This window comes from Symphodus melops (genome assembly GCF_947650265.1).
Source record: "Symphodus melops genome assembly, chromosome: 2".
NCBI classification, from domain to species: domain Eukaryota; kingdom Metazoa; phylum Chordata; class Actinopteri; order Labriformes; family Labridae; genus Symphodus; species Symphodus melops.
The window spans coordinates 385,579-395,578 of NC_136692.1; the positions used below are offsets into that span (position 1 = coordinate 385,579).

The 10,000-nt window shown below is 49.9% G+C and overlaps 2 protein-coding genes across 3 annotated transcripts in view; both read right to left on the reverse strand.

The window, feature by feature from the left end:
- Positions 1–7,643, reverse strand: part of sos1 (son of sevenless homolog 1) — a 27,469-nt gene extending 19,826 nt beyond the window's left edge. Inside the window, exons 1-4 of one of the 2 annotated variants that reach the window (XM_079337460.1) lie at positions 6,719–7,643; positions 3,748–3,873; positions 1,777–1,908; positions 1,531–1,695 (exon numbers count right to left, since the gene is read on the reverse strand). In XM_079337460.1, the coding sequence (XP_079193586.1) occupies positions 1,531–1,695; positions 1,777–1,908; positions 3,748–3,873; positions 6,719–6,805 (510 nt within the window). In that variant the 5' untranslated portion in view covers positions 6,806–7,643. The remainder of the gene's footprint in view (positions 1–1,530; positions 1,696–1,776; positions 1,909–3,747; positions 3,874–6,718) is intronic. The other variant, XM_079337459.1, reaches the window with a different exon arrangement.
- Positions 7,644–9,154: 1,511 nt separating this feature from the next.
- tmem178a (transmembrane protein 178a) overlaps positions 9,155–10,000 on the reverse strand; it is a gene marked incomplete at its 5' end in the record, with an annotated part of 1,935 nt that continues 1,089 nt past the window's right edge. The window contains one exon of the mRNA XM_079337588.1: positions 9,155–10,000. This exon is cut by the window's right edge and continues 55 nt beyond it. Within this exon, the coding sequence (XP_079193714.1) occupies positions 9,814–10,000 (187 nt within the window).

Consider the following 10,000-nt stretch of genomic DNA (forward strand, 5'->3'; position numbering starts at 1 on the left):
TTGTTGTTGTGTAGCTGCGGTTGTGTTTCCGTTGTGTAGCTGCGGTTGTGTTGCTGTTGTGTAGCTGCGGTTGTGTTGTTATTGTGTAGCTGCGGTTGTGTTGTTGTGTAGCTGCGGTTGTGTTGTTGTGTAGCTGCGGTTGTGTTGTTATTGTGTAGCTGCGGTTGTGTTGTTGTGTAGCTGCGGTTGTGTTGCTGTTGTGTAGCTGCGGTTGTGTTGTTATTGTGTAGCTGCGGTTGTGTTGTTGTGTAGCTGCGGTTGTGTTGCTGTTGTGTAGCTGCGGTTGTGTAGTTGTTGTGTAGCTGCGGTTGTGTAGTTGTGTAGCTGCGGTTGTGTAGCTGCGGTTGTGTAGCTGTTGTGTAGCTGCGGTTGTGTTGCTGTTGTGTAGTTGTTGTGTAGCTGCGGTTGTGTAGCTGTTGTGTAGCTGCGGTTGTGTAGCTGTTGTGTAGCTGCGGTTGTGTTGCTGTTGTGTAGCTGCGGTTGTGTAGTTGTTGTGTAGCTGCGGTTGTGTAGCTGCGGTTGTGTAGCTGCGGTTGTGTAGCTGTTGTGTAGCTGCGGTTGTGTAGCTGTTGTGTAGCTGCGGTTGTGTAGCTGCGGTTGTGTAGCTGTTGTGTAGCTGCGGTTGTGTTGCTGTTGTGTAGCTGCGGTTGTGTAGCTGTTGTGTAGCTGCGGTTGTGTTTCCGTTGTCTAGCTGCGGTTGTGTTGCTGTTGTGTAGCTGCGGTTGTGTTGTTATTGTGTAGCTGCGGTTGTGTAGTTGTTGTGTAGCTGCGGTTGTGTAGTTGTGTAGCTGCGGTTGTGTAGCTGCGGTTGTGTAGCTGTTGTGTAGCTGCGGTTGTGTTGCTGTTGTGTAGTTGTTGTGTAGCTGCGGTTGTGTAGCTGTTGTGTAGCTGCGGTTGTGTAGCTGTTGTGTAGCTGCGGTTGTGTTGCTGTTGTGTAGCTGCGGTTGTGTAGTTGTTGTGTAGCTGCGGTTGTGTAGCTGCGGTTGTGTAGCTGCGGTTGTGTAGCTGTTGTGTAGCTGCGGTTGTGTAGCTGTTGTGTAGCTGCGGTTGTGTAGCTGCGGTTGTGTAGCTGTTGTGTAGCTGCGGTTGTGTTGCTGTTGTGTAGCTGCGGTTGTGTAGCTGTTGTGTAGCTGCGGTTGTGTTTCCGTTGTCTAGCTGCGGTTGTGTTGCTGTTGTGTAGCTGCGGTTGTGTTGTTATTGTGTAGCTGCGGTTGTGTAGCTGTTGTGTAGCTGCGGTTGTGTTTCCGTTGTGTAGCTGTGGTTGTGTTGCTGTTGTGTAGCTGCGGTTGTGTAGCTGTTGTGTAGCTGCGGTTGTGTTGTTATTGTGTAGCTGCGGTTGTGTTGCTGTTGTGTAGCTGCGGTTGTGTAGCTGTTGTGTAGCTGCGGTTGTGTTGTTATTGTGTAGCTGCGGTTGTGTAGCTGTTGTGTAGCTGCGGTTGTGTAGCTGCGGTTGTGTTGCTGTTGTGTAGCTGCGGTTGTGTTGCTGTTGTGTAGCTGCGGTTGTGTTGCTGTTGTGTAGCTGTTGTGTACCTTGTCAGCACACATTGCCACGGTGATGTCCTGCTGGGAGATCTCGTAGTGCCGGATGTTCCTGACGTAGTTGCCGGCGAGCTTCAGGATGTCGGCAGAGATGTACTCGAGCACAGCGACCATGTAGACTGACACCTGGTGGTCTATCTTATAACCAAGAACCTCCTGAAGCAGTACGGAACACTCGATTAGCATGTGGTTTGAAAAACAGCCAGAGTGGAGAACGATGGTGGAACACAGGTGTACCTTCAGCAGCGGGTGGATCTTGTCCACAGGTAGAGCCAGAGGGTTCCTCCTCTTCCTCTTCTCGATGGCGGCCTGAGCATCAGCGATAGCCCACTTATCTATCGGGTGAGGAAAGCTCTTCTGCACCCGCTCCTGCAATCACAAGGAGGGTCAGACACCTGGACTACATGTCTGACTAAACACCGGAACTAACACCTGGCCTAAAAATCTGGACTCAACAACCGGACTAAACATCACTACTGGATGGAACACCTGCACTAAACATGTTAACCAAACACACAGACTTAACACCAGAACAAAACACTTGGGGTATACACCTGGTCTGAAACACCTGGTCTGAAACACCTGGTCTGAAACACCTGGTCTGAAACACCTGGTCTGAAACAACTGGTCTGAAACACCTGGTCTGAAACACCTGGTCTGAAACACCTAGTCTGAAACACCTGGTCTGAAACACCTGGTCTGAAACACCTGGTCTGAAACACCTGGTCTCAAACACCTGGTCTGAACCCTTGGTCTCAAACACCTGGTCTCAAACACCTGGTCTGAACCCTTGGTCTCAAACACCTGGTCTCAAACACCTGGTCTGAACCCTTGGTCTCAAACACCTGGTCTGAACCCATGGTCTCAAACACCTGGTCTGAAACACCTGGTCGGAAACACCTGGTCTGAACCCTTGGTCTGAAACACCTGGTCTGAAACACCTGGTCTGAAACACCTGGTCTGAACCCTTGGTCTGAAACACCTGGTCTGAAACACCTGGTCTGAAACACCTGGTCTGAACCCTTGGTCTGAAACACCTGGTCTGAAACACCTGGTCTGAAACACCTGGTCTGAACCCTTGGTCTGAAACACCTGGTCTGAAACACCTGGTCTGAAACACCTGGTCTGAAACACCTGGTCTGAACCCTTGGTCTGAACCCTTGGTCTGAAACACCTGGTCTGAACCCTTGGTCTGAACCCTTGGTCTGAAACACCTGGTCTGAAACACCTGCAATAAGCAGTCTTGTTGATCACACTGAAGGACTCACCTGTGCTCTGTGACATCACACAGAAACATCTGCGCAGGTGTTCTCAAGAGTTTAAATCAAACTAGTGATGATGGTACTATTGACTCTTTTTCTGTTATCTGTAATGAAGCTGTCTGATTGGCTGAGTAGGTCTCAGGTCATGTGACCCGATCCGATTGGTTATCAGCTGCAGGCGTTTGTCTCAGTGTGATAAACTTCCTGACACGTCACCAAACTGGAACACAACACACACATAATTTGAGGAGCAGCGAGGGGTCAGAGGTCAGGAGAGGTTTAGAGGTCAGGAGGGGTCAGAGGTCAGGAGGGGTCAAGGGTCAGAGGTCATTGTGTAAAACACCAGCAGTGTGTGTGGTGTTTTATCAGAGCACCTCGATATCTCACTGCTGCCTCCATTGGCTGAAAAAAAAACAACAACCAGACCAATCACATTTCAGCCTGACAGTGATGTCATCACACAACTACAGGTAAGCTCAGCTTGTTCTACACATAAAGAACTGGTTATAACTGGTTCTGCAGGTTACAAAGGTTCTGCAGGTTCTATTACGTGTTCAGTGTGTGCCTCTTGATGTTCTATTGGTTCTTATGGTTCTGTTGGTTGTATCGTATCTTTTCTCTGTGAGATTGTTGTTTTTGTACACGGTCCCTGACAACTAAAACTACAAACTAAACATCAGTTCTGCTGGTTCTAATGGTTCTGCTGGTTCAGCTAGATCTAACAGTTGTGCTGGTTCTGCTGGATCTAATGGCTCTGTTGGTTCTGCTGGTGGGGATGGTACTCTCACATAGGGACAAAGCAGAACCTTTCAGGTCTGAGAAATGAAGGAACACTGAAGATCCAAAACCTACAGTTCCCCCAGTGTCCACTAGGGGCAGCTGTTGTGATTAGAAAATAAGAAATTCACAAAGTGCTGAGTCTGAGGAGGGCGGGCCCGTTTGTTACCTCCACGTCCTGCACGGTACGGGGCTGAGCTTGACACAGCATGTTGAGCAGGACCAGGATCAGCTCCTCGATGTACTGCAGCGCCTCCTGCTGGGACACCAGGTTAGGATGCACCTGGTTCAGTACCTGCAACACACACACGCACCTGTGTCAACAAGCAGCTCAGTCGTTTTGAAAACTCTGAGGGCGTGGCCTATATAAGACTAATTGATGGTATAAACTGCTTGTCCTAATCACGCTATGCTGTATTAGCTTTACTGTATTAGCCGACACTATTCACAGATCACAGAATGACCAATTGGAGTCGGCGGCGTGCAAGTGTTGGGTTTAACCAAAAGGACCACCGAGTAATTCGAGATGACAGAGCACACACAAGGTACACAGCTCTACTGCGAAAGAGTTAGCATGCACAGACAGGGTTAGCATGCACAGATAGGGTTAGCATGCACAGACAGGGTTAGCATGCACAGACAGGGTTAGCATGCACAGACAGGGTTAGCATGCACAGATAGGGTTAGCATGCACAGACAGGGTTAGCATGCACAGACAGGGTTAGCATGCACAGACAGGGTTAGCATGCACAGACAGGGTTAGCATGCACAGACAGGGTTAGCATGCACAGACAGGGTTAGCATGCACAGATCAGGGTTAGCATGCACAGACAGGGTTAGCATGCACAGACAGGGTTAGCATGCACAGATCAGGGTTAGCATGCACAGACAGGGTTAGCATGCACAGACAGGGTTAGCATGCACAGACAGGGTTAGCATGCACAGATCAGGGTTAGCATGCACAGACAGGGTTAGCATGCACAGACATGGTTAGCATGCACAGACAGGGTTAGCATGCACAGATCAGGGTTAGCATGCACAGACAGGGTTAGCATGCACAGACAGGGTTAGCATGCACAGACAGGGTTAGCATGCACAGACAGGGTTAGCATGCACAGACAGGGTTAGCATGCACAGACAGGGTTAGCATGCACAGACAGGGTTAGCATGCACAGATCAGGGTTAGCATGCACAGATCAGGGTTAGCATGCACAGATCAGGGTTAGCATGCACAGATCAGGGTTAGCATGCACAGATCAGGGTTAGCATGCACAGACAGGGTTAGCATGCACAGATCAGGGTTAGCATGCACAGATCAGGGTTAGCATGCACAGATCAGGGTTAGCATGCACAGACAGGGTTAGCATGCACAGATCAGGCTTCTGCAGAGCTTGATGACAACACGTTGGTTTGAAGAGGGTGTGTTCGAGCAGGGAGACATCTAACAGTCTGAGGAAGCCGGCCCTCCAGGACTGGAGTTTGACACCTGTGCTCTAGATGAGGAGATAGCCTCCTGTTTGATGTGGTCATTCACAGGGGGCGGAGCCTGCCCTTTAGCACTTGCGGCTTGGTGCGTCATACATGCAGGATGTTACAAAGGTGGTACGAGAGAGCTGGTTCTACAGAAGTCAATGAGAGAATTTCATGGAGTGAATGTCCATCAGCAGAGTGCTGCTAGTCAACAGGCGACTGCTCGGGGCCCCAGGCCAGTAGGGGGCCCCCCCAACGGCTATCAAACTTAAAACAGCAGCATTGCCTCAAAATGTGCAAATTTTGCAACAACAGTCGGAAACCTCCCTGATGGGGCCCCAGTCTCATTCTCAATGCCCAGCACATTATTGTTGTGAAATTAATAATGGACGGCCCCCAATGAATGTTTGCCTGGAGCCCCAACAGACCCGACCAGACAACCAGTCAGGGACGTCCTGATTGGTTTAAAATTGTAGAGGTTAGATTTGACCGTATTTGACCTGGCTCTGACCCTGATGACCCTGATGACCCCCCCGGGTACTAAAACTCATTAACAAGCTGCAGTTCTTCCTAAGAACCCGTGAGATCCCGCACAGAGGAGACAGGAACAAAAGAATAAAACAAAGTGGCTCTCCGTCAGATGGGATGAAACATCAAGGTGTCTGTAGAGGTCTTTAATGACACCATAGTTGTTAGTTTAGTTCAGTGTGAAGCTCCTGGTTCAGCCTGACCACATGTTAGAGTGACACTACAGCCTGCTGTTCTTATGATGGCAGCATCAGCCGATGCACGTCAGAACCAGATAGATAGATAGATAGATACTTTATTGATCCCGAGGGAGATTCAGGTTCACCAGGTCTCTGTGAAGCCTTGAACGTCGCTGAAGAAGATCTTCTTCTCTTTTAGGTTTGGTGCTGCAGATATTGACCCGTCTGTTTCTTCATCTGTGAGGCGTCACCGTGAGCAGCAGCTGACCGTGTTTCGCCCTGACGCTCAGAGCAGAGCCGCGCTCCGGCTTCACGTCAGACATATTTGAAACATCAGCGGACAAAATGTGCAGCAGGAAACTGAATCTGAGCATCTTACATATCTTATTTCTCCATAAACAAACGTGTTAGCCAATCAACAGGCTCCAATACTCTGCAGTCTGCCCCCCTCCCCTCGGTGAAGTGGGACAGTCTGCCCCCCTCCCCTCGGTGAAGTGGGACAGTCTGCCCCCCTCCCCTCGGTGAAGTGGGACAGTCTGCCCCCCTCCCCTCGGTGAAGTGGGACAGTCTGCCCCCCTCCCCTCGGTGAAGTGGGACTGTCTGCTCGCTCACCTGCGCCACAGACTCACCTGTCTCTCACCCCCAATACAGGAGGTGACACCGTCTGTGTCTGTTTGACACAACGCCCGAAGGTTCCCAGCATGCACTGCTCTCAGCACACACTCTGCACACCTGATGTGTGTGTGTGTGTGTGTGTGTGTGTGTGTGAGTCCTGTATGCAGGCGAGTTGTGTTTGAATACATTGACCTGCATGATTCTGTTTGACCAACTACAAACTGACTCTTTCCAACACACACACACACACACACACACCTGCAGGAACCAGAACATCATCCTTCCACTGTGTGTGTGTGTGTGTGTGTGTGTGTGTGTGTGTGTGTAACTCTATGTGTATGCGTGTACCTTTTCCAGCGCGGGCACGAGCAGGCCTCTCCACTTGTGCGCGTTCTCGTCGCAGAAGAAGTCGTACTGCTGCGGTGCCGCCTGCATGTCTGCGGCGACAGCGGCGCGGAGGGGCCGTGTGAGCGTTCAGCGGTTTACATGAAGACTCACAGCCGGATCCTGAGTCCAGCAGGGGGGGTGACGATGTAAGAACCTCCGACGGGGTAGGGCCGCTCCTCCAGAACAGCCGCTGTCACTGCGACCATCCTCGGCCGCTCAGAGGAGCGCAGCCTGCGGCCAGATGTTCCGCAGCTAACTGTTAGCTCCTGGCTTGTAGCTAACTGTTAGCTCTATGCTAACAGCTAACCGATGTGAGTCGTTCTGTTTACCGGGATGCTAGCATGCTGACCGTTATCCCTGCCATGCTATCATTACCGGTTAGCCTGTTAGCTCTCTGGCTAATGTTAGCAGCGTACGGAACGATCCATCAGCAGAGTCCCGGTTCGGTGAGGAGACGGTACAGGAGCTGCTCGTTAGCGGTAGTCCGTGTCCCGATGTGCGGACACACGGTGACAGTTACCCGGTGTGAATCAGAGGTCTCTCTCCGCTGCTAACATTCTCCCCGGGCACAGACTTTCTCCAGCCCCGCTGCTCCGCTCTGTGTGTCCGCTGCTCTGGTTCCCCCCCCCAGGTCTCTCTAACTAACCTGCCCGGCTCCGGCCTCCTGATGGGCGGACAGTCGCGGAGCAGACGGCCGCTCTCGGTGGACGGCTGTCGGTTGTTGTGACTCCGGTGTGCCGTATCGTAGGCTGTTAGAGACTGGGCATGCGCAATGGGCAAATTCTGACGTACATGGGCGGGGCTCCTGTGTGGGAATGCGTGCTTCTCGTAGACTGCGCGTGGCAAATTGACTTATTGTGTCCCCCTGGCGGCTATACCCGGTACTACATCTGAGTTTTATTATGATGATACTTATTAAACTTATCTTTAAATTTGCTTTTACGTTTTTTTTATGACGTTTGGATAACATGTATTTTATTAAACTTAATGTAAAGCACTTTGGTCCGCCCTAGCTGTTATAAATGATCTATATATATAAAGTTGCTATTATTATTATTATTATTATTATATTAATATTATTATTCAGACAGATGATGCTACTGTACACTGACTGCGTTTTTAATTCAGTTATAAGACAAAAACGATTTCAGAGAAAAATAAATGTGGCTGAAGATTTAGGAAACAACCGAGCTCACCTGGACATCTGTCTAATATGTAATTGGAGGATATTTTAAATGAAGCATAATGTGAATATGTAACATGACAGGACACTGATCTGATATTTAATGATAATAATGTTACTATGTGGATGAATACCTGAGCACAGCAGAGTCACTGGATTTACTGGATCAGGAAAAGGACACAATAAAAACCAAACATGAGGCCTGAGTGTTTACATATTTACATTATATCAGTTTAAAGAAGGGAGCTTTATTCTGAAAGGGAAGTGTCTCGGGTTCGATTCCTTCATCATCCCCATCCTGCATGTTTTTAAAATTCTCTGCAGACTTTAATGATGAAAGCAATGATTACACATTACTCAGGTATTTCAAACTTTATTTTCATTAGATATTTATTTCGTCATTTATATGTCTCAAACAAAGATGGATGAACCTGTAAAACACTGCAGAGAGAATCATGTCTGTGTTATTTACAGCTGAAAGATACCGTGAACGTCCAGCAGGGGGCAGCACAGGCGTTCAGAGGAAACGGGTATGATGGGGGGGGGGGTCAGACATTACAGGAGGGGCATTAAAGGTTTCGTTGTAATAATACTGCATAGGAGGGGTACGAAGGGGATCAGAGGGTTGACCCGGGTATCAGGAGGGTTCTCAGTGTAAACAGTATACTTGGGTTTTTGGTTGGTTGAAGGGGTCTGAGGGTATGACCAGGTTCTACAGGGCTTCATAATACTGCACAGGAGGGGGGTTCATATACAGGGTACGACAGGAGGTCTATCGGGTGGGGGGGGGGGAGCAGGGACTACCAGGTTTTAAGAAGTTTTATGGGGTCTCAGGGGGTCTCAGGTTTGTTCGAGGCCATTAGGGGGTATTTGAAGGTATCGGGGGTATTTATGGGTATCCTTTGTATTTGGGGGCATAAAGGAGTTTTATGGGGTATCTGGTGAATCGAGGGGTATCAGAGGGTGCAGATGTGGATCCAGCCTGCTGCAGTTTCTGATGAGGACTGAACCAGTTTCTGTTTGAAACTCCTAAAACCCCCAGTGATAAATAATAAAGCACCAAGCAGCAGCATGACGTCAGGTACACACACACCTGCTCACACCTGTGAAGGAGGGCGTGCTGGTCTCTGAGCGCTCCCATCAGCTCCACTGATTGTGCTCGGCTCGAGTAAAGGGTCTGGAGATGTTCAGCATGTGGTCAGCGTGGGGCTCAGCTCGCACGCCGCTGACTCAATACACGGAACACTGAGTCCATCAAAAGGTCTCCGACCACGTAGAAAATACACTTTATATACACACCTGTGTGAGAGAGAGAGAACACTGTCCGTGATGTTCAGGTGAGCATGTCGATCCAGTCTGTGACATCACTGTGACATCACTGTGACATCACTGTGACATCATCCAGCCCGTCTCTTCATCATACTGGACCTTGGATCAGCCCTGACCTTTGACCTCTCCACTCTGACCTTCTTAACCCCACCTCCTCACACTGACCTCCTCTCTGTGACATCACTGTGACATCACTGTGACATCACTGTGACATCACTCAGCTCTTACGCTGTAACATCAAAAGTTTGTAAATAATAAGAGGTGAGGACCTGATTGGTCTCAATCTGACTCACACTCGACTGATTAGTGTGTGTGTGTGTGTGTGTGTGTGTGTGTTTTATAACATTAATGTCTACATCATAAACAGTCAGCAGGGGGCGCTGTGCCATCACAAACACTTTGCTTCAGATTAAAAGTGCGATTCTTTTACAAACAGCTGGATCCTCCAGCCAGTCTGGATCCGGGTCAGACAAACCAGGTGTAGCCCAGGTAACCAACACGTCCGAGGTTCCTCTGGATCCTCCCCCTCCCTTTGATTGACAGCTCAGACGGACGACTCGCGGGCCGTTTTGGACCTCAGCCCTCCGGCCCGGCTCAGGAAGGGGAAGGTGGTCCCGAGGCAGCCTGCGGCCACCGTCAGACCCAGACTGGCCCAGGCGCAGCAGATGGACCAGCCGTACCCGTGATCCACGTCAGAAGGGAGTCCGTAGATGAAGGGCGGGGTCCTGGAG